The sequence below is a fragment of the Mirounga leonina genome, unplaced genomic scaffold, assembly GCF_011800145.1.
Source record: "Mirounga leonina isolate KUSES-001 unplaced genomic scaffold, KU_Mleo_1.0 Mir_165, whole genome shotgun sequence".
In the NCBI taxonomy this organism is placed as follows: domain Eukaryota; kingdom Metazoa; phylum Chordata; class Mammalia; order Carnivora; family Phocidae; genus Mirounga; species Mirounga leonina.
Genome location: NW_023270415.1, coordinates 5378705 through 5405433, shown reverse-complemented (window position 1 = coordinate 5405433; position 26729 = coordinate 5378705). Strand labels below are relative to the sequence as shown.

Here is a 26729-nt window from a genome sequence, read left to right as displayed (position 1 = left end):
TTGTTTTGTTTTGTTTTGTTTTGTTTTGTTTTGTTTTGTTTTGTTTTCCAGAAGTAAAGCTAACTTAAATCTGCTGGCTTTTTATGTATATGGTATAGAAATCATGGTTTTGGGCTAAAAATAATGTTCTGATCCTATTGTGCAGGTTATAAACCAAAAGCTAGAGTTTATGTCAGGGCTTTGGTTCTGTCTAGCTTTAGGACTCAAGTGAAACCAAGGTAAGATAGTAGAGTGACCTGGGTTGACCATTCACCTTGTGGAATGTGGCAGCCTCTTCCCTGGGCAAATACCAGGTCAAGGTGCTAAACACTGCAAAAAAGCTGTATTTAATCTTTCCAGTTCCCTTCTTCATTGATGTGATTTGCTTTCCCTTTGGGCACCAGTTTAGACCTTTAAGCCACCACCCCTTGGTGTGCAATGGAAATGGACTCCGAATCAGTAATCATTGTATTACTGAATTCTAGAGTTGGGGAGTCTCATTGGGTTAAAGCTCTTTATTTGATAAAATAGCAAACCTGAGTCTATGAGGAAAAATTGAGGTGTCCACAAGCTGACAGTGGTTAGAGTAGCAAAGCCCAATTCAAACCTAGTTATATTTTTCCCAATCCCCAGTCACCAGTAAATTTAGCATATGTTCACAAACTCAAGATGCCGTTTGAGTTGGATCTGTATATATCAGGGTTGTGTGTTTTGTTTTTGTTTTTCTCATCCCTCTTTAGTGTTTCTGGATGTCCTTTAGCAGATAAGACTCTTAAATCCCTCATGGCTGCTAACTCTCAGGAGCTTAAGTAAGTATTGGAATCATGACCTCCTAGCTCTTCATTCACTGTGTTAGGACTCCCCTTATTCCAGACCCATGTGGGTTTTCACTAACAAGTAGTAAATCATGACTAACTAAATTATAACGAATACATTCTTTCACCACAAAGTCCAAATGACTAAAAACAACTCATTGTAACTTAATTTAGTTCATTTGCTTGCTTTGGGGATTTTTTTTTCTTTTATAATATTTTTTAAAGTAACAATAGAATAGTTAAACATAATACTTTTTTCTGCTGATTTCAGATTTATACACTAAATCAGACCTATGAAGGTGTGGCAAAGCACTTTCATCATCTAATCTTAAGTAAACTGCATAACATTTTACCTTATGGGAATTTTGAATCATATGCCTGTCTTTCAATTCCAGGACCTAGACACAATTTTGGCTCATTTCAACCTAGGATCTCAAAGCCACATGTTTATTAATTTTTAGTTATGATTTTATTTTTCCTATTCTTCTCTTCTTTTATTCCAAATTTCTCACTTGTTTTTTTCCCCCACATCTTGTTATATTACATATAGAATAATAAAAAGTTATAATCTACCTTATGCCCTTTAAAATATAATAGGGCATAAATTTAGAAAAGATAAGCAATAACTTTAAACAAAATTAATGAAACTTATCTGCAATAATAATCTTAAGAAAAATGAGTGTTACTAAGTCTAATGATAAAACAATATTTGTATAAGTAGTAGAATCAACATTTGATGTCTAAATCACAAGTAAAAATTCTTTACTTAAAAATTACAAAGAATGAATTTATGAAAGAAGATGTGAATGTGATATTAAGCAGATATAAAACTTGGGAATGTTAATACCAGAAATAGTAAAGGGAACTATGAAACATGCAGCTTTTCTCATATTCAATATGAGAAATAATAATGTACATTTGATTGTGTCAGTATAGATTCTAGAAATCATGCTATAGATTGCCATTTTTCTAGACTGAAATGTAAGAATATTAGGTTGAGACATGACTGACAGATTGAAAATAGAGGAGTGCCAGGCATTCTTAATCGGACTTACTACCTTACTTACTCAGTATTTATTATTCAATCTTACTCAATTGTTCTAAACTTGTACATTTCTGTATCTTAATAATAGCTATTGGTTCTCTTAAGTAGTTTCTCTAAACACTATTTCTAGGAAAAAAGTGTTGATAACACATTGAAAACATGTAGATTGAGAAGTTCTATAGCAATATTCAGTATTTACATGTTTTATACAGCCATCTGATAAGTAACATCTTTAGTTTTTTTCTATAAAAAAAGAAAAAGACATTTATTGACCTCTTCTTTAGATATTCAGTTTTTACTTTCAAGTGTATTTTGAAGCCTATTCCTACTCAGCATTCCAAGTAGAATTGGACTCCCCTTCCTCTTTTCCCCTTTTCATTCCAAATTTAGTGGTTGATTGTTGATAATAGCTATGGGTAGATTTTCCAAAAGGCCATTTAAGTTGGGCCACGAGGCAGAACAGACCAGGTGCAAACGACTTAGGTTCTTTGGCAATTATATTAATGTGCCAAGTCTCTGGAGCTCACACATACCACTCTTGTTCATCTGAATTTAATGGATTATTGTGGTAGTGGAGCAAATCAGAGAAAATAAATTATGTACAAAAACAATTTGGAAAACTTTTTTTCTTAAGCAAAAAAGCGAAACTTTGCATGATGTAGACAGAAGGCCAGCAGTAGGTTGTGGGCCGAATTACAGGTTCCTTCCGAAATAAAGTTTAAAAAAAAGAAAAAAAGAAGGTAGAATAAAAGCTAACACATTGTCTGCTAAGCATCACCCAGGAGATACATATCTTAACATTTTCTTTAAAAATGTATTCCTAGCCAAAAATTCATTATATTTAAGGAAAAAGAATCCCACAGAAAGCAACTCATTGTGTTTCATTCTATTTGAATGTGTCGTGATCCCCCTCCCTCCACTACAACCATGCGGCCCATGCACTCCGTTTTCCAGGTGTCCAACCCCGGGGTGTGATGGTTCAGGGCACGTGACTGGAAACTATGCTTCCCACAGAAGGTAAGATCGATTTCGTTTCTGAAGTAGGGAATCAGAATGTCCATAGCAATGGCCAGTGAGATCACATGGTTTGGTTTTGTTCCTTGTTGTCTGCATATTTAGTTTGTCCGGCTGCCCTCGTGCCAGGAAAGGTAGTGTCAGAATGACTCCTACAAAGGAAGAAAAAGAAGACCCTGAACTCAAGTGAGTGTGGTAGTTAAGGTGTGGCAGTTGAAGGGTGGCCAGATGTAGTCTGTTGGTCAAATGGGCGGGATGTTGGTTGGGATGCAACTGAGCATTGATTGAGGTTGGGGGGAGGCACTCTATTAGACGCAAGGACCCTGAAGCAGCGGTCAGAGGGTTTGAAAGCTTGAGAAAATTATCTTATTCCTAGCTATGTGTACACAGTACTTTGATAATGCAAAAAAAAAAAAAAAGTAAGTTCATACTTTTTCCAATTGTTTAAAAGAAAACAGCATGGTAGAAGTACAAGCATGACAAATATGGCAGCATTTCCCCCCAAAACCTGAAATCTTATCTTAAATTTCGTGCTCTATAACATTTCTAATGCATTGTTGAGACATTTAAAAACCAACATTCCGGTGCTATGGACAATGCACTGTGTAATGTAGGGCAAAGCGGTTAACATTTTACACCCGTGGTCTTTGGTTGGAGGCAGCATAGAGCAGCTTATGTGGTTGACTCTAGAGCCAAAAAGTGTGGGTGTGGACTTGACTCCACTTCTTGTAAAATGGGTGGCAAGTTACCTAAGCTCTATAAGCCTTATTTTCCTGACCTAGAAAATGGGACAGTAACTCTCTGTGCCCAGTGGGTTTGCAGTGAAGATTCCAGTGGGTTTGCAGGGAAGCAAACCTTGCTTCGGTCAGGCTTGTGGACCACTATTTCTGCTAATACAATGCTGTTTCGCTGGTTGTAGGGGCATTTTAAAAAACCCTTTAATTCCATCACTTGCCATCTGTATCATATGGAATTGCCACTGCCTTCTTATTCACCTACTTATAGCACTTCATGTGAGTTATCTAGGGTCTCCCAGCTGGTAATGTCTCTGCTGTATCTCTCTAGATGTCCTGTGATAGGGTGTGACGGCCAAGGTCACATATCAGGTAAATACACGTCCCACCGCACAGCTTCTGGCTGTCCCCTGGCTGCCAAGAGACAGAAGGAGAATCCTCTCAATGGGGCCCCCCTCTCCTGGAAACTGAACAAACAAGAGCTACCACACTGTCCCTTGCCAGGCTGCAATGGGCTGGGCCATGTAAATAATGTTTTTGTCACCCACAGAAGGTAACATTTGTTTTCTGCCTTTTGTTGTGTTGTTGTTGTTGTGATTGTGTGTCACCTCAATGGCTTTGGGTTGAAGGGGGAATCCCTCCTTGAGTTCATTAATCATAGCACTTTAGATGGTGCAGTGAGTCTTGCCAGATAGATGTTTCACTCCTTTGAAGAATGAAAAATGCTATTTCCTCTGTTTCTGAAAATTTGCTACATAGTTTTTAAGTGCTGTAGAAACTGCATTTTTTTTTGTATTCTCAAATTTGCTTATGCTGCTATTTTTTAATGGTTTAGTCTTTTAATGGTTCACTTCAATTTCAAGTGGTGATATTTACTCTATTATGTAGTGTAATTGTAAACTTTCTCTTTACATATTTATGTCCCTCCCTCTTGTGAACTGGCTCAATTTCAGGCCAAATTGTAGTTATTTTGCTGCTGGGGAGATGTGACTCATCCCCAGCAGCCAGAAAGAGAATGACACAGTGACTACTAAGTATACGACAGGATGAGAGAGATTTAGAAAACCCTTTATAGTTCCACAATGACTTAATTCCTTTATCACTGAGTGTCGTGGATTTCAATGGAGTCCTTTGTTGGGAACACTGATCTTAGTCCAGCTTTTTGGTTCACATTCTACCTAAAGAAAAGGCGCAAGAAGATTCACTATACACTTCTCCAATCAAGGAGGACCTTTCTAGTCCTCTGGCCCCTGTGCATGATGCAGATTTAAAATCCAATGAAGCTTTAGTGAGCCCTGATGCTTTGCTTATGAGCAGTATGCAAACTGAGCAAAGCTGGGGCATTCTATATTTTGTTTGGTTTTGAAGATACATGTCAATGGTATCAGAAAATTAAGCCTTCCAGGAATTGCTGTTTTAAGTGGATATAAAGCTGCATCTGCTAATCGAGAAAACCTACCTTTTTTTTTAAAGATTTTATTTATTTATTTGATGAAGAGACACACAGCGAGAGATGGAACACAAGCAGGGGGAGTGGGAGAGGGAGAAGCAGGCTTCCCGCTGAGCAGGGAGCCCGATGCGGGGCTCGATCCCAGGACCCTGGGATCATGACCTGAGCTGAAGGCAGACGCTTAACGACTGAGCCACCTAGGCGCCCCAAAACCTACATTTTCTTAAGTGGTTTATTTTTTTATTTTCCAATACATGGTCATGTTCACAATAGCTAACATTGTTTCATTCTGAGTTTGAATCTCATTTCATATTTGGGAGCGACAGTCACAAATCAAGTGTGCCTAATGGCATATTAACTGCACAGTAGCTTGACTTCCTTATCGTGGAGTAATATCCATGTTAACACTGATAATAAAATGTTAATGCTGTACTATGGTGAGCACATCCCTCAGTCAGCAACAACAGAATTATCTTTAAAAATCATGAAGTTTTAAATGATGACACTAAGGCTTGGTGAGGAGAGGGAGCAACAGGGGCTCTGACTCGCGGTGGAAGAGTAATTAATTGGTAGAGCCACTTCAGGAAGCAAAGTGCCTTCAAGGAGTCCAGGTGAAAAAGAGCAAATGGACATGCCCAGCCACCCAGACCCTGAGCTGTTAGGCTGATGCCTCAGAGAGTCTCCTGCACCCTGGAGCCCAGAGACATGTCTGAGAATGTCTGTGGTAGACTTGTTCTGTGAAGCCCAGACTGGGAACAACCCACATGCCTACTAAGTCAAGCACCCAAGTAGACCGTGGTATCTGCATACAGGGGACTGCCACGCACCGGTGACAATGAAGATGTGTCCTGGGCTGATTTTAGAACACAGTGCTGAGCGGAAGAAATTGTGGGTGGCATGCTTCTGTTTCCAGAAAGTTAAAAACAAGTAGCAATATTGCATTTAAAAAGCTAGGGAATCGTTAACCTACAATTCAAGGCAATGGTTATATGTCTGGGGGCAAGAGAGGCAACTGTTGAAGGCACGGGGAGCTTCAAACATGTTCATGTTTGAAGGTAAAAGGTATTCACCTTGAGAGTATTCTTTAAACTGCAAATACACACTGTATGTATCTAGGTACATATTACCTGTTTCATAATAAAAAGAAAATTATGAGTTCAAAAGTTAGGCTTCAACATTAATGCCAAGATATTATCCTCTAGGAGAAAGAAAATAATTACATGTTAAAACAAGTAAATAATTCAGATTTCACTGTTCTTCACTAGAGAGTTCTCTTGCTACTTGAAAGATTTAAGAAACTGAATTTACTTTGGGGTATTCTCTTTAAGGTGGAATGCTTCTCTCTGCTATATATAGACTGTAGTGAAATAATGTAATAGAGTGCCTAGCTTATAGCCTGGCACATAATGGTGTCTGACCCAGACTATTTCCTTTCCCGTTCATAAAAAATTATATTAACATATGTGTATATATGCAATAATTCATTAATAATTCATTAAAGTAGGAATGACTTATGCTAAAATAGCATGATTTGACCTGTGATACACTTTTATATAATTCTGCGTTTTGCCCCTCAAATCCCCGAGGTTGTTTGGTACTCTTTCCCATCCCTCACAATAGCTAACATCTATTCAGGGCACGCTCTGTTCCAGTAGAGAGCACTGTTCTAAGTACCTTAGGTGGTTTATTCCTTTAATCCTTTACAAAACCCTGTGAGCTACTGAGGTAGTACAATTATCCCCCTTTGACAGAAAAGGACAAGCACAGGGAAGTTCAGGAATTGCCCTTCCACACAGCGTTGGGACAGCAGAGCCCCTGTTGTGAGCTCCGTATCATCTTCATCCTTGGTTTTCAGTGGATATTTCTGTGTGCCAGCCTCACAGTCTTTCCCCAGCCATTCCCTGTAAGGTCAATTTTGTAATTTTTCTCACTGTAACATGCAGCAAAATGGGAATAATTACAAAACTTACCTTAGAGGATGGTTGAGAACAATCTGATCCATGCATTTACCTCAGCATAGTATTTACAGACTAATTATTTTAAAACCGTGCTTTAAGTCTTGCATGACAAACTTCTACTTTGAAAAAATAGCAGTCTGAGAAGACAAATGCTTTTATATTAAAACACATCGACACACACACAAACACGCACACACACAAGATGGATGTTGTAGCTTGGGACTAGAACTTCTATGACAAATAGACCTCATTTAGTGCTGTGCCATAACTATCATTTTTTGAGTTTTTTTGATGTTTTTAATATAAACAGTGATGTCCATGTAAATTGTATCATCTGCTATTTCACTTTAACAAGGCAGATGAAGATACGGTTTAAAATTGCCATGATATGAGATAAAATTGCAAATTGGTCAAAAGCATAAGACATTTTTTCCTGCCTCTGCAATACGGAGCCCAAACCTTGACAGTGACACCCCAGCCAACCTCCCCCTTTTCTTAAGCAGCAGATTGAAGCCCCATGGAGAATGTGACCATCCTCAAAAGGAAAAATGACTTTTTATAATATTTTCCCACCCCATTTTTTTTAAATTTAAGATTTGTTTTATACCCTGGAAGATGTAACTACATTAGAAGATATAAACTATCAAGTGACATTGTGAAACCATACCCTCACTTTCATAACTTAACTATATCCTAAGGTTCTAAGTCACACAGCTGTGCACACTTCCTTAACTCTCCTCACCACTGTGTTACAACTGGACATTTATTGCCTTGTTGTTGGAATAAAGCTGATTGTTTAGAGGACAGAGTCGGGAAGGTCTGCTGAGCTATTAATAGCCACTACCATTATGTGACAAGTGGACTTACTACAGGTTACTTTTTTTTTTTTAATTTTTTTTTGCTTTATTTGAGAGAAAGTGAATGTTGGAGGGATAGGGAGGGGCGGGGAAAAAGAGGGAGTAGGAGAGGGAGAGAGAGAATCCCAAGCAGCCTCCCCACTGAGTGTGGAGCCCATGTGGGGCTCGATCCCACAGCCCTGAGATCATGATCTGATCTGAAGTCAAGAGTTGGATACTTAACCAACTGAGCCACCCAGGCGCCCCACTACAGGTCACCTTTAAAATCCAGCTTACCAACTAAATATTAATTCTGTTCATGACCGTTTTCTGAGAGCACAATACGTGACATAAAATAAGACAGACTTGGGCAAACTTTTCAGAAAAAGAGAAAAGATAATGAAGCTTATATAGGCCACACTTTACAGTGAAGCTTACAAAATAGGAAAATCCGGTTCACTGTTCTCATTGTGCTTTTTCATTATTTTCTTTTCCTGTGTTAAATATTTCTTTTTTTTTTTTTAAGATTTTATTTATTTGACAGAGAGAGACACAGCAAGAGAGGGAACACAAGCAGGGGGAGTGGGAGAGGGAGAAGCAGGCTTCCCGTGGAGCAGGGAGCCCGATGCGGGGCTCGATCCCAGGACCCTGTGACCATGACCTGAGCCGAAGGCAGACGCTTAACAACTGAGCCACCCAGGCGCCCCCTGTGTTAAATATTTCATAATTTATCAAATTTTGGCAAACCACATAGCCTTCTTTTTTTTTTTTAAGATTTTATCTATTTATTTGAGACAGAGAGAATGAGAGACAGAGAGCATGAGAGGGAGGAGAGTCAGAGGGAGAAGCAGACTCCCTGCCAAGCAGGGAGCCCGATGCGGGACTCGATCCCGGGACTCCGGGATCATGACCTGAGCCGAAGGCAGTCGCTTAACCAACTGAGCCACCCAGGCGCCCCTAGCCTTCTTTTTCTATGTAGCATTACATATCTATTATTTTTTAGATTTCATATAATCTTCATATAGAATAACTTTGAATTCACTTAAAAATACATTCATGGAGCGCCTGGGTGGCACAGTTGGTTAAGCGACTGACTCTTGGTTTCAGCTCAGGTCATGATTTCAGGGTCATTAGTTCAGGCCCCACATCTGGCTCCATGCTCAGCAGGGAGTCAGCTTGGGATTCTCTATCTCCCTCTGCCTCTGCCTCTGCCCCTCCCCCCACTGAAATAAATAAATAAATCTTTAAAAAAAACATATTCATGTAGCAAACATTTATTAACAGCCATTCTTTAGAAATATTTCTTTTCACTTTGCCAAGTGTCCTAATGTTTGAATTGAAAATGATTATTTCGTACATGAATTGCAACCAAATTTCTGTGGGAAAAAATATTCTAAGTGGCTGATTGTGACAATTTTTAACATTATTTGAAAATTGTATTTCCAAAAATACAACAAAATTGCAAAAGAATGAATGGTTGCTTAGAACAACAAAATCATCCCATCATGTACTACAGCAAACAAGTTTTGTTCAGTGTTGTCATTATCATTTTGGTGCAATTTAAATAAAACAGATGACATTAAAGAAAGGAAGCACAGCTGAAGAATACAGAAATTAAGGAAAAGATGTAAATCCTGCTGCAATACAATACACCGCCCACAGAGAGCGCATCTGAATATATTTATAGTGGTTCCTTTCAGAGTAGAGATTTTTTTTAATAAAAAATAATGTTTTAAAAGTTAGAGAATAAATTAGAAATGTCCCCACGCCCAAACGGTATGTAATATACCTGTTTATTTTTATTATTTTGGGCTTGTATTATTTGGGGTCATATTATTTTGGATTTGTATTAATTTAAGTCATTCTGTAAAGACCAGACTACAGTACGTAAAAAACAGGAAGAACTAGATTCTGCTTTATTATTCATGGAATTTTGACTAATTTGGAACAATTCTTAATCGTAATATATATGTACCATTTTGCGTTTACAGAAAACAAAGTAACCACTCCTAAAAAAAGGCATTGTATGAATGCAGAATAGTAACATTTTAACAAAATTAATTATATGATAGTATCAGCAATAACTATTTGAATTTTGATTTAAAGACCAAAAACACAAAACATAATTACACTATCTGAGGGCCTTTGCTTTCATGTTCATAAATATTACATGTTATTTCTACAAAGAGACTGCAGATTATAACGTAATTAGTAGACAAAGACCTAGTAAGTGGTGAATACAAAACTTTAATTTTTGAAAGAAGTAACATGTGTTAAAAAAAAGAAGTAATATGTATTTCACACATTGGTATAATTTCTATCCTTACAGCTTATCTGGATGTCCTCTAAATGCACAAGCCATCAAAAAGGGCAAGGTCTCAGAAGAACTAATGACCATCAAGCTCAAAGCAACAGGCGGTAAGATCACAGGGCGGCTGCCTTCAGCTCAGGTCATGATCCTGGGGTCCTGGGATTGAGCCCCGCATCAGGCTCCTTGCTCAGTGGGGAGACTGCTTCTCCCCTGCCTGCCATTCTCCCTGCTTGTGCTTGCTGTCTCTCTCTCTCGCTCTCTCTGTGTCAAATAAATAAATAATATCTTTAAAACAAAAACAAAAACAAAACAAAAAAAAGATCACAGGGCTAGAGGCTGCCATCCCCACCAAGGTCTCAGCCGTAGCTCCCCAAAGCGTTCGCATGCCTAATTATTCTTTATATGGGAAGTGCAATTTTAATATACAAGATGGATGCTTTCCTTGAATTTGAACTAAAACTATAACTTCATCTAAAAAGCAATTTCTTGGGTTTTTTTCTTTCCTTTTTCATAAGTATCTCTAACACAGAAAATCAAGCATTGCTATTTGAAGGATTAAGACACACTGGCTGAACTTTTATCCTTTGGTCCTCAAAATGACAGCTTTTGCATGAGCATGTGTATGTGTTGGGGAGGGGGGTTTCCTGGTGTAAACCTTCTATCAAATTTCAAGAAATACAGTTTTTGGCTTCTGTCTTTGACTCCTTAAATTTTGTTCCATCCTGAAAATATTTTTGTGGTGAATCTGGATGATTTAAATTTATACCTATATTTCCCTAGGTCAATGCCTTATAGAAGTTAATAGATGCAGTTTCTGAGCTCTATCTTCGGATCCTCCAATTTTCCTTTGATTCTTGAGTGCTTTTCCTAAGATTTCTCATGAATATCATCTCAGGCACATGTTGTTTCCTTAGATCATCATTCTAAAGTGTCTAGAAACAATGGCAAAGCATTGTTTTGCTTTGGAGATTGATTTGATGGTGTCTTTGGCACATAACTGGAATGGAGTAACTGTTTTTACTTTATTTCTTTGAAAGCATTGCCCAATCTTTTTAATTTGCCTATGATTTTTTTTCAAAAGAAGATATGCAGTATCTGAGCGAGGGAAGCACTTTTGAGCTTCCTACTATTTCCCTTCTGAGGCTTTCATCTGTCAGATGCATTATCTAAAGTGGCCCCTTAGGGGTCTGCTCTCCCTCATGGGGCCACCACTAAGAGGTGAGGGGGGTCAATTTGCCTGTGGAGGAGGAATAAAAGCTCGGGAGGTTAGGGACTCTGCTGGACATTCTTTCCAACATTTAGATGCTCAGTAAAAGTGCTTACTCCAGATGTTTTCATTGTTCCTTGGAAATACTGCCCACTTCTCAACTGCCTTTTAGCACATTTTCTGTGAAACTGGCACAATTTAATATTTATTTATTTATTTACATGTCACCTTCTTTCAAGCAATAGTTAAATGATGGGGAGTGCAATGCTACATTTAGAAAAAGCTACTTAGAAGTTAATTCAAAAAAATGAGACAAAAGGAGATCAAAGATAAGAAAGCAAGGTGGATCAAGCCTGAGGATAATAGCAGGAATGTACCCATTTCCCAGTGGGTAAGAAGGGATCTCAGACTTGAGTCTCAGCTTTTTAGATGCCAAAGTAAAAGGAGAATATAATCACTATGAGAATCACACTGTCACTGAGTAAATTCAAAGCAAAACTTTCTCTGGAAGTGAGTGCATGAAGAAAATATTTCCTATGAGTTTTCATCATAAGAACACCAGCAACACCTTTAACAGTAAATATAATAGAAATCACAGACTGTTCCTAATAAAGATAAGATCAAGACAGTAAGCTGTCGGCACTACAGCAAATTATAGTGAAGCTTTGCAGAGTGTCAGTGAGATGTGGGCCAGGTGCACACAGCTCCACTGGGTTGCTCAAACCCCCTAGTAGATGGTTATAGTAACCTGGGAGCAGCTGGACTGCACACACATCCTTTGAAGGGTGCTTTTTAACTTGAGCATCTTCAGCTGAGCTTTCAAAGGACGTGGAGCAGCAGCAAGATGGCTGGAACTCATTGACAAGTGTCTGAAGTGTATTTATTCTAAATGCGCCAGGAAACTGGAAAATTACACGTTTTCATAATCTAAGAAGCTAGGGGCTGATGCTCATCTGAAGCCTGAGAACTTACAATGACTTGTGTGTGAAGAAAAATCCACCTGAGTTCAAGTCAGTGGTCAGTGGAGGGTCAGGGAGGACCTAAAGTCACTTGAGGTCTTCTCTAATGATGTGCCATCCCCATAGTCCCCTACCTTAAAGCTTGGACACGGCCATGTTTCCCTGGATGATTTATAAAACAAGTATAACCCCACATTCCCCAGATCCTAAGAAGAAATCAAATTGCAATAAACTATAAAGTGCATATGACTTTAAACTTCTTGGTGTGCTATATTAAGTTAAAATAGGTACAAATCATTCAGGCAATTGGTTGGATTCCATAACATGTACAAACCAGTTAAAACATGGAAAGTCGACACCAAAAATGTTTACATTTATTTTAGAAGAATCGATCTTTAGTTCTCCCTCCCTGCCATAATTAAATTGCCATGCTAATTTTTTAAAGCCATTACTGGTCCTTGATAATAAAATTAGAACATCTGTACATGAATAAATACTTGCCTTTCTGTTCTTTGTGATATAAATAAAAGTTATAATGGTTGACTTATGTATATGTTCTTATATTTAGTAGATCCTTCTAGTTCTTTCCATGTGGCAAAGTACCATGCTGTAAATATTGTGATACATTATTCTTTTCTGGATACAACTCTATTTAAAGCCCCTTATAAGTTGAGCATATCTGCTATATACAAGTATTTACATCCCTTACAAGCTTATACAGAATATAAAGTATTATTATAAATTATATAATCCCTAATTATGTATATTAGGCATAGATTTGTACCAAGTAAAGAAAGCGTATTCTTTTGCTTTTAAACAGGTACACCCTATAAAGGAACAGGGCCACTGAAATAGTTCCACTAAAATATTTAGTGGAAAGTTTATACGATTTCCTTGGTCAACAACACATGTCAAGTCTAACCCAGCACTCTATTTCTACTCTCTATTCTATTGTGTATATTTTGTCAAGGAACATCAGTGCAAACATTTAATTGATAATTTCAAAGCAGATTAAATAGCCACGAGTAAAGGTAGCATTATAATGGTTAAGAGAACATATTCTGGTACCAGAGAGCTTGTGTTTTGAATCCCAGCTCTACTGCTTACTACTTAACCTCTTCATGCCTTGGTTTTTCCATCCACAAAATGAGGTAAGAAGTGTATCTGCCTCTTGGGATCCTTAAGAGAATCAAATGGGTTCATATTTGCAAGTGCGGTGTGAAATTCAAAATCTGTGGTATCTTCTCAGTTCTACTCTGGAGGAGGCTCTTAAAGACTGTGTGGAGAGGAGGTTGACAGATAAATAGATGGACAGAAATAGACAAGGTAACGTATTCATGGAAAAAAAATTACAAAGAGATTGGCTAAAATGCCTACCCTCCCAATAAAATAAAATAGAATATCTCCCCAAATCCCAGAAATCATAACGAAAATGTTAGTTCACTTATTCATTAATTGCCTGAGAATTTATGGAGTGCCTATTATGTGTTAGATCCTGACACAATGTTTCTTTTTTGAGGTCTCATCTCATGATCATACCTTCCCCATAGGTTTCCAGGTACCTTTTGTTGTTAGGCCCCATCTTGATCAAGAGGCTTGAATGTCTGCACTAACATTGGATGCCAGGGGAATGTAATACTAACTAGAGCTCAGTACCAAGAACCTGGGCTCTCAGAGTCTTCTCACAAGCATCCATGACTTAACAGCCAAATTTAAATTTTTGATTTTCCTGCTGGAAGCTTCTGCTTCATTGCCGGAACACCAGTAGTTGTCCAGCTGCTTGAGCAAAAACAGTCTTCCTTGATTCCTCCCTTCACTCATCCCCTTCCTCCCATTCATCACAAGTACTGCAAATCCCACCAAATCTTTTATGTTGAGTCCACTTCTATTACCCTTACTTCCACTACCATGGGGCAAAGGACCATCAGATGAGCCAGGACCCCAGTGATAATCTCCTCACCTGTCTTCTGGTTTCTGCTCTGTCTCCCTCTCACCCCATTCTCTACCCAGAACTGAGTTATGCTTTTGAGAAGCCAACCAGATCACATCAACTCCCCTGCTTAAAATTCTTCACTGGCTCCCAATGCACAGAGAATAAACCCAAGCTCTTTGTGAGGTCCCCCATGACCTGTTTCCTCTCTCCCGAGGGCTTTCTTACAGTCCCGGGAGCAGAATTCCCATTCCTTTCTCATCCCAGGCTTCTGTGCTTTCTACTCCCTCCCCTGAGATGCTCATCCCAACCCAATCCCAAGCCTTTCATGTGCCTGACTTTTTACTGTATCAGTAAAGTCTCAGATTAAAAGAGGCTTCCCCAGTGAGGGTTCTCAAAGCACCCTGCTTGTTTCCTTCATAGCTCTTCATATTTTATCCGTGCTTCCTTGCTTATTGTCTTCTTCACCAGATATTATGTAAGAAAATATCATCTTCTGAAGTGGAATTTTATTGCAAAGAGACAAAAAGGAAAAACAATTTGGCAAAGAAATATAGCATTAGAAGTTTTCATTTGCAGGGTGCCTGGTGGCTCAGTCATTAAGCGTCTGCCTTCTGCTCTGGTCATGATCCCAGAGTCCTGGGATCGAGTCCCACATCGGGCTCCCCGCTCCATGGGAAGCCTGCTTCTCCCTCTCCCACTCCCCCTGTGTGTTCCCTCTCTGGCTGTGTCTCCCTGTCAAATAAATAAAATCTTTTTTTTTTTTTAAAGAAGTTTTCATTTGCTCAAACCAGAAGAATTTCAAGTGTTGATAGCACTCAAAATACCTGTTTAATTGATAATCTATGCTCCCTGGTGTTGTCAAAAGCAAGTATTTCAATCCCACTCATCTGAGAAAAGATCCTGTTCTAGAATAATAACTAGTAAAACTTGGTGCTCAGAATGCAATGCAATTCCCTAGATACAGCCAGCCAATTCAGAATAAATCCCGTGTCCCAGATATTACACAGCCATTAGTGTGGTCCTGAGTAATTGTTTATTGTTTTCTTAGGAGCTGTGTCACACCGTTGACTCATATTCAAATTGATCAAGGTACTAAAATACCTGGATCTTAGTTGTTGGTTTGCTTTTCTTCTTTATTGAATCTCAGAGCCCTGTATTAGGTCAATCTCATGACATACTGTCTTCATTGGTGCAAGCGTAGCCCACTTAATTTAGGTAGTTAGTTACTTATAATAAAGTAGTAAGTACCCACAAAACAGCCACCTGTTTTATCAAGCTTTATGTAAACAGTCAGGGCTTACATTTTTCTTAACATGTTATCGGTAAGAGTCATCCATGCTCTTTGGCAGGCATGTGGTGTGTTTCCAAGCTGGGCTTTTGTGAATGTGTTGTGTTCATCTTGTGTGTGCCTCCTCTTGTGCACCTGCAGCCGTTTGTCTCAGGTGTGTACTTAGGAGTGGAATTGCTGGGTCACAGAGCACTGTGAAGTTCACCTTCAGGGGACAGTGAACTGTTTTCCATAGTAGTAACCACAGGGCAGTGTGAGAGGCTAGAACTCTTTCAAACAAATTGCCAATTCCCTCCTTCTTGGGGTCATGAATTCAATCCTATTAAATCCAAATGCAGAAGTTTACATTTATCCCTCTTAATTGTCATCTCTTTGGTTCAGATTCATTATTCGGGACTGTTAAACTCACCTCACGTCCTGCTTCTGTCCTCTTTAATATGAGCTAGCAGGGGCGCCTGGGTGGCTCAGTCGTTAAGCGTCTGCCTTCAGCTCAGGTCATGATCCCAGGGTCCCGGGATGGAGCCCCACATCAGGCTCCCTGCTTGGCGGGAAGCCTGGTTTTCCCTCTCCCACTCCCCATGCTTGTGTTCCTGCTCTCACTGTCTCTCTCTCTGTCAAATAAATAAATAAAATCTTTTAAAAAAAAATAATATGAGCTACCATTCCCAGCTTTAAAAAAATACTTAAAATGCATTCATATTCCTTCTATAAAATAGTGATGGGAAATAACTCCCATTCATTGAGAACCTACTGTACGTTCAGCACTTTATAATTTACTGCATTAATTCTCACAACATAGATTTTATGCCTAATTTTATTGAAGAGGAAAATGGGGCACAAAGAAATTAAGTAAGTTGTGCAGGTTCAAGAATAAGAGTCAAGGCCAGCATTCGAACTCCGAAGCCCATGTTCCTTCTCCTAGATTGCATTTCTCCTTATCCAACTCTACACAGGGAACCCAAATTTTGTGTCCCTGGACTCTAAGCCCCCTGCCAGCACCCCAGCTCTGCCTCCAGTGATGGTTCATAAGGTCCCACACAGTTAATAAATATACAATTAATCAGCATAATTCGTGCCATAACTGTTCTTCAACACTGTGTACAAGAGGGTGCATGGGCTCTGGAATTCATTCCTAGCTCTGCTATTACTCTGGACACAGGCAGGTTATGCAGCTTCTGTCAGTGAAGAGTGTGGCCTCATTTAGCTTCTCTAGGACTCAGTGTCTTCATATGTGAAAAGGGTATACTGGAACATGCCCCATAGCGTGCAGTGAAGTTTAAATGAGAAATTATCTGCAGACATGTTTACATCATACCTGGAACATAACGGCGCTACATTAAATGGTATTACTTTTCTACTCCCTTTTCTTACAAAGGAACTCTTTAACCCACTTTTTTAGAATCTTGGATATGGATTTGGGTAAAAATTCAACATTTCAAATTAAAGTCTAATTTTCACTTAGCAAACCACAAATTTAAACATAAAGTGACTCATATTGTCACTGTCTCATATTTTCTGTTTGACTCCAATAGTCTGATTTTTTGTAGGTTTAGAGAGTGATGAAGAAATTAGGCATTTGGATGAAGAAATAAAGGAACTAAATGAATCCAACCTTAAAATTGAAGCAGATATGATGAAACTTCAGACGCAGGTAAAAACAATAACACAACAGTGTTATTGTTAAAGTGATTGCAATCATTAGTAGAAGCAAAACATTAAACTCTTAAACGTTGTGTTAAAAAAATAAACTGATATCTTACAATGAATACACTGAGCATGTCTCAATGACATCCTTACTGTAAAGCTTGGATAGGTAGTCACCCTGGGCCATCATTGATTGGGAACCTGTAGGCAAAGCTACTTATGTTTTTGCCTTGGGTGCATTAAAGGCTTTAGAAGCAAATAAAGCCAATCATCCTGTGTAAGTAGAGTCCTGCAGAGCACATGGTGCGTTAGAAAAATTGTCACAAGAAGGTATGAGATTAGTTAGTTTTATTCAAAATTCAAATAAACAGAGCAACTTTTCACATTTAATTTTGGAGGTTTTTCTGGATAGATTCTTTACTGAAAAAATCCAAGCAGTTTCTCAATTCTGTATTCCTCTATGTAATATGTGCCCCATCCCCTGACTAGATTTACCCAAATGGAAAATAAAAGTTCAGTCTAGGAGTTTGTTTTTTAAAAAAACACTAATAATGACTATATTGCAACAAATCAGAAGGAAAAGAATAGTGAGACAAAGCCTGGACAGAAGTTTCTTTCCCCCTTCTGTCCTATCCTGAAACTCAGGGTTTGGGGGCCTCTGGTTACTGATCTCAGAAGTCCTCACTCACAGCAGCTTCAGACAGAAGGTTTCAGTCCATCTGAAATGCAGGTTTGGTTTCCTTACCCAGAGCTTAATGTCTAGAAGGGGGAGACAGATAATAACAAAAAAGAATCATCAGTGACTAATCACACTGGATGGGACAAGGGCACAGGGCCAGATTTCAATATAAAATAGGATGGCCGGCTGGCCTCAGGAAGGACACGTGTTGTCAGAGACTTGAGAAGCTGAGGGAGGCAGTCAAACAGGTATGGGGGCAGAATGCTTCAAACAGTGAAAACCACAAGTGCAGGACCCCTAACTCTTGAGAAGGCTCAGAGTTCTGAGAAAGATCAGAGTACGCACGGCTGCAGGCAAGCGAGCAAGGGGGGAATCACAGGAGATGAGTCCCAGAGGTAACACATGGAGCACCCAGGTTGTTTTTATTCTGAATGAATGTAGAACCATTACGGGGTTTTGAGCCAATGGTTAAACCCAATCATATTTGACCCATAATCTGACTTACATTTTAAGAGACTTGTACTGGTAGCTGTGTTGAAGACAGGCCAAGAAGAGATTGCGTGGGGCCAAGCCAGGTGCAGGGTCACCCATGAGAAGGCAGTCACAGTCCCTTGGGTGGCTGGGCCCAGGGGCCAGCAGTGCAGGTGAGGACAGTGTCCATCTTGGGTGTTGTGAAGGAAGATCCCAGTGGATTTAAAGTATGAGAGACAGAGAGCCTTCAGAGATACCTCGGAGGCCTGAGTGATGTTCAAGTTGGGAAGGTGAGGACTGCGTGTGGATCAGGTTTGGGGAAAGTAGCGAAGGCTCACTCTTGAACATGCTGAGCTTGAGATAGCCACCATGTAGCCATGTGGAGATGTGGAATTTGCAACTCACAGGAGAAGTCTGGGCTAGAGATGTAGACTTGGGAATGTGATTCCAAAACTTAAAACAATGTGGCGGGTTGCAGTTTTATGGGGGGAAGTTGCAGAGTACCCACTACTTGGCAGTCAGGTTCAGCGGATGCCTTTCCTTCAGAAGCCGGCTGCTCACATTCCCAGGTTATTTCCATTTCAGATCACATCTATGGAGAGCAACCTAAAGACCATAGAGGAGGAGAACAGGCTCATAGAGCAGAACAATGAGAGCCTGCTGAAGGAGCTGGCGGGCCTGAGCCAAGCCCTCATCTCCAGCCTTGCCGACATTCAGCTCCCACAGATGGTAAGTCCAAGGCAGGGCCTTGGCTGCTCCATCGCAGCGCAGTCACCACGAGGGCTGCCCGTCAGCAGCCGCACAGGTGTGGCGCCCGCTCCGTCACGCCTGACATGCAACAACCTCCCTCACGGGGACCATGACAGATACGTACATTAAATTACATGAAGGCCAAGGGCTTTTGAAATTGCAGGAATCATTTAAAGGTGAGGGCTTATTTAAAACTTGCTTTATAATGTAATATGAAGGTCAGAGGCCAAAGCTCCCTACTAAAAGTTTATTTCCAAATAGAAAGCTTAGAAGGTTTACAGCCATTTGTGCCGTCCACCCAATTCAAGAACTGTAAAAAAAAAAAAAAAAGTGTTTTTAATTTGGCGTTAAGTAGGAAGAACACGCTTAAGTTCTCATACGGAATAAAAAAGTGAGCAACTCATCCTTATTTTCAAAATCTAAACATATATTTGAGTTTTGGCAACTATTTCAAATTCATAGATAATTAGTTCCGGTCACATTTTCATAAATGTTACAAACATTTGGAAGAGAGGCTGCATTGTTGAATGCTTTTAATTTCCTTAGAACAAGTTTTTTAAAGCTGCAAATTTTATGTATGAATGATTTAAAGAAGCAGCAATTTAATGAAAAAATATGATTGCTTTACCTGAAAGCAATAAATCCCTCAATTCACCCAATTTTGCAGCATGGAGCCCTCATCTTACCCAATTCCAAATGTGTCTCTTGACAATACAAAAAAAAAAAAAAATCGATAATGTAATAATAAGGAACACAAAGGACAATAAATTATTACTTTATGGCCAGTATTAAGGTAAATTATTGGATATTATTATATTATTTATGAACATTTGTCTAATTCATACTTGAAATTTGTGTTCATTACTATGTTTTCCTTCACAAATGCCATAAAAAGAATCGTTACCATTCAAGAGAACTTGTACTTTGTGGAGCTATATGCAAGGCAACCTAGTGGTGATTTTTAGGGCTGATTACATTAAATGTTCACACAGACAACAAAGACTGAGCCTTGGCCTTCCCATTCTGTAATTGAGGAAATCAGAACTCAGAGTTCATGTAATTTGATCAAGGCTCCAAAGCCAGATGAGCCTGGCTTTTTTGTGTGGCCTTCATCCACTCTGCCGCCTGGGTCCTGGTCCAGTTACAAACTCTCCAAGAAATGCATGACACAGCAAGGGCCGAAACTGAAAGGGAGCAGAAAACCATGGTTAGACAATACTCATAATTCAGTATTTTACTGAGCACAGCAAGATAATCTTCAGATTTAGCAATACCTACCTTCTAAATAACAGCAGTAACGATAGCATCCACTATAGCTCTAGTATTTAGCCCTTCTAAAAATCCTTTCTTCCAAGCATTTTGTGAAGCAAGTAAAGCACATGTCACATTGTTTTCAAAAAGGTGGGAAAACGGAGGCACCCGGAAATGGTTAGTAGCATGCCCTCTGTGTCATGCATTTCCTTCAGGCACACGTGCAATTTACACGGATCAAGTGGCCACTCTCTGAAGCACCGCGTTAGGCAAAGGAGCTACCAAAGCACACAAAAAGAATAAGAGATAAGCAGAGCTTGACTTGGTGAATCTGAAGTGCTACCTGGAACAGAGATAGAAAAATACAAGGTTATATTACAATGATGCCACGAGGGAAAAATGGCCAAAAAGGTCTCTGAGGATGAAAAAGGAAAAATTTCCACCTGGTTAGTGAGCAGCTTGCTCAGATCTTACGTGCCTTAAATTCCAGCCCAGTGCTGTCAAAGGAACCACCTGGCTCAAGCAAAGCCTTCCACCATAGCCTCTCCGACATTCCCCTTGCGCAGACAGGAGGTCTGCGTTATGCTGAGCATGTGCAATTGAAGCTGAGGCGGCCTCTCCATAGAAGTAGTGCAGCTTTGAGGGGTCCAGCTCAGTAGCCAGACATCTACCTGACGCAGCTCCAAATTGACCACAAAATACTGACAATCACAGCAATCCCATTAATGGAGTGAAGAGTGAACAGATAGATGAATGCCAACACACTCAGTCTCTCTCCATCTCCCCAAACTCCAGCAGTCATATGGATCCTTACCTTCCCTTTAAGACTCTGGAGTCACTGATACTCTTTGTGTTACTCGGTCCTCTTTTGTCCTAGCCTGAGTGACTCTGATTGGTTCAATGTGTTTTGTCTTCATTTAGGGGCCTATCAGTGAGCAGAATTTTGAAGCATATGTAAATACACTCACAGACATGTACAGCAATCTGGAACGGGACTATTCCCCGGAATGCAAAGCTCTGCTGGAAAGTATCAAACAGGCAGTGAAGGGCATCCATGTGTAGGACCACAGCGCTGCCGGGCAACAGAAATTACGAACAGCAGTTAACACAGACGGATCTGAAAGGGGCTCCTGTGCTGCTAAAGCACGAAGGTTGCCGTACTGCATTTACAATTGCAACATTGCACTAATTTTTTCCCCCAGCTGACATAAAAAGGAAAGAAAAACTATGATAGACTCTTTGGATTAAAAGCAATGCAGTCAAATATTAGATCTTATTTATTTTCATATGTTTTAATTTTATTTCTTCAATGCACTCTTTTGGGTTTTTTTTTTTTTTTGTAAAGTATATGTAAAATAAATGTGACATTTTTATATTTTATTTATTTCTAATCAAAGAGTTTTTTATCTTTTAACTGCATTTTGAAGTCTGCCATATTTTTACAAGTGTGTTTATTAATTTATTTTCCAATAGAATTTAAATAGAAATGCTATTCTCAAATCACATACCTTGCTGGGTTTAAATGAGAAAACAAAACAGTAAGAAGGAAATCCTTGTCTAAGGACTGCACTATGGTCCAGTTTGATTTTTATTGCACACTTTTCCTCCCTTTCACTGGCTTTTGTATTTATAAATGGGCTTGCCGTGAGGTGCAGGGAAGAAATAAGAAGATAAATGGCGCCCACTAGTGGGAAATGCGCACTCACAGAAGCACAGTGTACTGGAAAACAGCCTGTTCAGAATTTGTTAGCAATAATTAAATAGAGCAATCAGCAAAGTATTCGACTTGGCTGTACGGTTTTAGTTAATATGAATTATTTATTTGACATGTTTTAAAGAAACATAAGCTTTTTTAGTGATGCAGATTTGTCTGTTTGTTTTTCAAGTCATATCAGATAGTTGGCAACTCTTATCCCAAGATGAGAAATAAGAGTTGATGTGACCAGCCAGGCTTTCCTGCCATATGTTGGTACAATATACAAGTGACAATATTGATGTAGATTTGTACTTAGCGAATACAAACACATCCAAATGGAAAATTCTGTAGATACCATATCCCCTGAAATAGCATTTATCTTACTGGGTGGACCAGAAAGGAATGGGAAATATAGTAACACATGAAAAAAAAACATTACTCTGATCCAAGTCATTACTTTCAACGCTGGTGACATTGTCTTACCCTCTGTAGGCAACAGGGAAACTTTCAATCTGATAAAAATCTTTCCATAGAACTACAAGTGCTACAAAGTATACACATTCACACACACACAGAGACACACTCGCACACACTCACACACACACGAAATCTTGAATTTCTGGATGGATCAGAGTTTAGTAGTTGCTATAGTAAAGGCAATGTCTATTTCAGGGATTGTAAAGTAGTTAAGCATTGTTTCAGAAGTTTTTTTATATTTATTTTTTTTAAGAAAAAGGTATAGACAACCAGCTAAACTGCCTTTTTGGTGTGCACACACACCTCGTGTGCAATGTGCCTCCGTGTAAATGGACACTTGAACTTAGTGTGGGCTTAATTTTCTGTGCTATAACAAAAGTGTTTATTTTTTATTAGCCTCATGGATATGTAGACTGAATGTGATGGCACTCACAGGCTTGATATATTCCACTGTTATTACTGTTATCTGCACAAACGAAAAGTAATATCAACAATAATTCCACTCCCATGACACTGTGGTCATTGTTATGTACTAAGGTGGGGCTTATCTTCGGTCTGGGGTTCATTTGAACCCTTGAATCTTAGTTTAGTGAAAATGAGATGTCTGTTCTTAGGTAGGAACGGTGTTTATTTAAAAATCACTTTTAAAAAAAGAGCTACCATATGTGCTGTCTATTATAAATGGGACACCAAACAAAATTTTCTATTAAAGTTATGTACTTGCAAACATTTTGCTATACAGTACTTGATAGATGCAAACAAATAAGTTCACTTATTACAAAGACAAAAGTTTAATTTGCTAAATATTTTAACGAGTTTGTTACATATTTTATTTAATTTAAAAGAAATCTCTTACCAACCTATGTATTTATTACTATAATTTACTATGACTTCGGGTTAATTTATTTGTGTTTGCATAGTTTGAGCAGACTGTTTTGTGAAGTATGTTTGTATTTATTTGCCTCCTTTGTACTTGATGTGTTTTGTAATGTGCACTGATTTTTTTCCTTTCAACTCTGTTAATGATAGATACTGTAAATTGGGTCTTTTGTAAACAACAAAAAGGCAATGATGTATGCATTTTTTTAATTTGAAGTAGCTTGTTTGTATACTGTTTCTTCAAACAATATTTCTTACATCAAAGCAACAAAATTGTGTTCAGTGCTGTACATTTGGTGTATGGTAGGAAATAAAAATTGATAATGAGTTTTGCTGTGCTCTTTCTTGGGCTACTCTTTCGAGGCCATTATTGCCGTTCCATGAAAAGCACTGTCTCGGAGGACCTCTGCTGAGGTGGACTACCCCAGAGTCAGGTAGTGCTGATGCATTTCGGTTCTGCCAACCAGTCTGCCTGGCTTATTATTTCATCCCTAGTGGACAGGATTTTTTGCCAACTGATAAGTTGTCACAGCCTTTGGCTCAGTAGACACATCCAGAACAGTGGCTACCTTTGATATAAGGGAAAATTTGCCAGCACTAACAGGTGATTCACCTGTATCTAGCGAGCGATTAAGATACAGGCCCCACCCTGCTAATTCCACGATTGCTTTGGGTACTGAGTGTATCTCTATATTCGTATAAGCCAGCTGAATTCAAATTAAGAAAAGTAATAATTAATTCTTGACAGAACCTCCTTTGCTTGTGTGTTTTTCCTATCTAATGTCAAACAGTCAGCTTAATTTAATGTTCCAGTTTCCGCCTAGATTTACACATCTCTAGGACTGGTTGACATTTATACTCAATGTGGTAAGACCCATGTAATCCATGTAATGAAGAAAAATTGACTGGAGAGAAGTCTGGATCCCCAGAGGAACGCCAGGGCTGTACTTGGGTAGACCTATGCGGGACAAGGCTTGGCACACAGCCGTTAATGCACAAGATAGCCTGCTCTGAGTCACCAAATCTATTCGTACCAAACGTGCGTACAATACACCCTGTGAAAACAGATCACAAGATGCAAATCTGCTCAGCTGTGTTCTTAGCTCACCCTTCGCAGAGGATGTGTATCTTACCCTGACTGCGATTTCTCATCAGGAACTGGCGTCTGTGTCCCTATCTCCCAACATATCAGGAGTACCAGTCCTATTGGAAATAAGAGAGTGATCGCTAGGCTTCATACATTCATACAATAGAGGTTTAATTCGAGGATGTTTATGCCAGGCCCACTTCCTGGCTTTCACATCCATTCAACCCAGTGAGGGACAATGAAATGAGTGACAGGTACCGTGATGGCCGTGTATGGCTCCGGTGGAAACAGTGTGCAGGGGCACCTAACAAACTCCATTCCCGGAAAAGTGCCGGTGACGGGTCCGGGGCAGGTTCCAGGAAAGGCATAGCAGGCAGCAGGAACCACATGTGCAAAAGCATGCTGGTGAGATCATCAACCAAGCAGCCTAAGGTAATGAAAATATCGAAAAAGTAGTGAGAAGTGAGAAGATAAGAGGCAAAGAACAAAGGTAAGTGTCAGAGGGGGCCACACTATAAGTGGCCACGTTGAGGGGTACCAATTTCCACAAGCAGACTTCAGAATGCCAAAGGAAGCTTTAAAACCAGAGAATGAGGGACACCTGGGGGGCTCAGTCGGTTAAGCGTCTGCTTTCAGCTCAGGTCATGATCCCAGGGTCCTGGGATCGAGTCCCGCATCGGGCTCCTTGCTGAGCGGGGATCCTGCTTCTCCCTCTGCCTGCCATTCCCCCTGCTTGTGCTCTCTCTGTCTCTGTCTCTCTCTCGCGCTGACAAATAATTAAATGAAATCTCAAAAAAAAAAAAAAAAAGAGGGGCGCCTGGGTGGCTCAGTCGTTAAGCGTCTGCCTTCGGCTCAGGTCATGATCCCACGGTCCTGGGATCCAGTCCCACATCGGGCTCCGTGCTCCGTGGGAAGCCTGCTTCTCCCTCTCCCACTCCCCCTGCTTGTGTTCCTGCTCTCGCTATCTCTCTCTCTGTCAAATAAATAAATAAAATCTTTAAAAAAAAAAAAAGAGAATGACAGGATCGGATTTCCACTGGAGATAATGATTATTCTAGCAATTCAAACAATTACTATTTTTACATCAAAGCAAGAAAAATGTTGAGTGCTGTACCTTTGCTGTACAGTAGAACATAAAAATTGGTAGTGAGTGTTGCTGTGCTTGTTTTCAGGCTACTACATAGAGACGGTTCTCACCATCCCACGAAAGGTGCTGGGCCTTCAGACACAGAAGTAAAATGCTTCCACTTGAACCAAGGGCCCGGATGGAAAAAAAGGAGCTGCCTCACCAGAAGAAGTTTTAAAAAATGAGACTTGTTATGATACATCAATGATTTCTTATTATTCACAAAACTAATGTTTTCTACATCTCTCCCCACACATTATGTCCGTTTTAGTGTGGTCTGGGAATAGTACCCTGCTATTTCCTCTCATTAGTCAGCAGATAATTATAAAGTAAGCAGATTTAATTGGCTAATGGCTGTCTACACTGTCAGACAGAATCAGTGAAGCCTGGTATGCTGTGTCTCATGAAATCTTCAGCCACATTTATGGAGTAAATATCAGCGTGCCCAATTAAACTGACGGGAAAACTGGTGCTCAGGGAAGTGAGTAACCTGCCCAAGATCAGAAAACTAGGGAACAGCAGAGTCGGGACTCGACCTCTTTACCATTTTGAAGACGTAATCCGTGCCGATCAGTCTAGTCGCCTGTCAGATCCCGCCTCACCTGCGAGAAAGAAAACAAGAATTGGTTCATATCAAGATGTATGCTAGAGCCCAGACATGCCCCATATTCCTAAGTCTTGACATGATAAGAATGCTTACCTACGATTACGGACAGCCTCCTGGTGCCCTCAAGGCCCTGAGCTGGCTCTCCTAGGCTTCGCAGCAAAACTGTGGTGGGTATTATGAGCAACATTATACAGATAGAAACCTGAGGCTTAGACAGAATACAGAATTTGCTTGATGCCCCAGAGATAAGTACCGGGGTCAGGGTTCAACCCAGCTCTGACGCACAGAGCAGCTCCTGTCCCTCCTGCAGACCATCATTACTGTCTCTAGCCAGCCCCCAGCTCGGGGCCCCCATCCTAACCTCCTGCCGGTCAAAGTCTGTGGGCAAGAGGCGGTCAGTTTAATCACCACTCCAGATAAAGTTGTTCAAAGAAGCATCATTTACACATTTAAACCACACTATTATGATGTATTTTTCTTGTAAAGGCATATCATAAAAATATGACACTTTAATCATTTATTTGATGAATTGG

General features: G+C 39.7%; 1 protein-coding gene and 1 long non-coding RNA gene across 2 annotated transcripts in view; one reads left to right on the top strand and one right to left on the bottom strand.

Moving 5' to 3' along the window:
- The window catches only part of ST18 (ST18 C2H2C-type zinc finger transcription factor), a 111328-nt gene extending 89712 nt beyond the window's left edge, over window positions 1-21616 (top strand). The window contains exons 15-22 of the mRNA XM_035011141.1: window positions 720-788; window positions 2794-2856; window positions 2959-3039; window positions 3919-4140; window positions 10161-10249; window positions 17077-17180; window positions 18909-19052; window positions 21246-21616. Coding sequence (XP_034867032.1) covers window positions 720-788; window positions 2794-2856; window positions 2959-3039; window positions 3919-4140; window positions 10161-10249; window positions 17077-17180; window positions 18909-19052; window positions 21246-21386 — 913 coding nt within the window. The 3' untranslated portion in view covers window positions 21387-21616. The remainder of the gene's footprint in view (window positions 1-719; window positions 789-2793; window positions 2857-2958; window positions 3040-3918; window positions 4141-10160; window positions 10250-17076; window positions 17181-18908; window positions 19053-21245) is intronic.
- Window positions 19956-26193, bottom strand: LOC118014817. The gene is made up of 3 exons (XR_004680388.1): window positions 26134-26193; window positions 24722-24890; window positions 19956-20667 (listed from the first exon to the last, which is right to left on the bottom strand). It is a non-coding gene; the product is annotated as an uncharacterized LOC118014817 (long non-coding RNA).
- Between the last annotated feature and the right edge of the window lie 536 nt (window positions 26194-26729).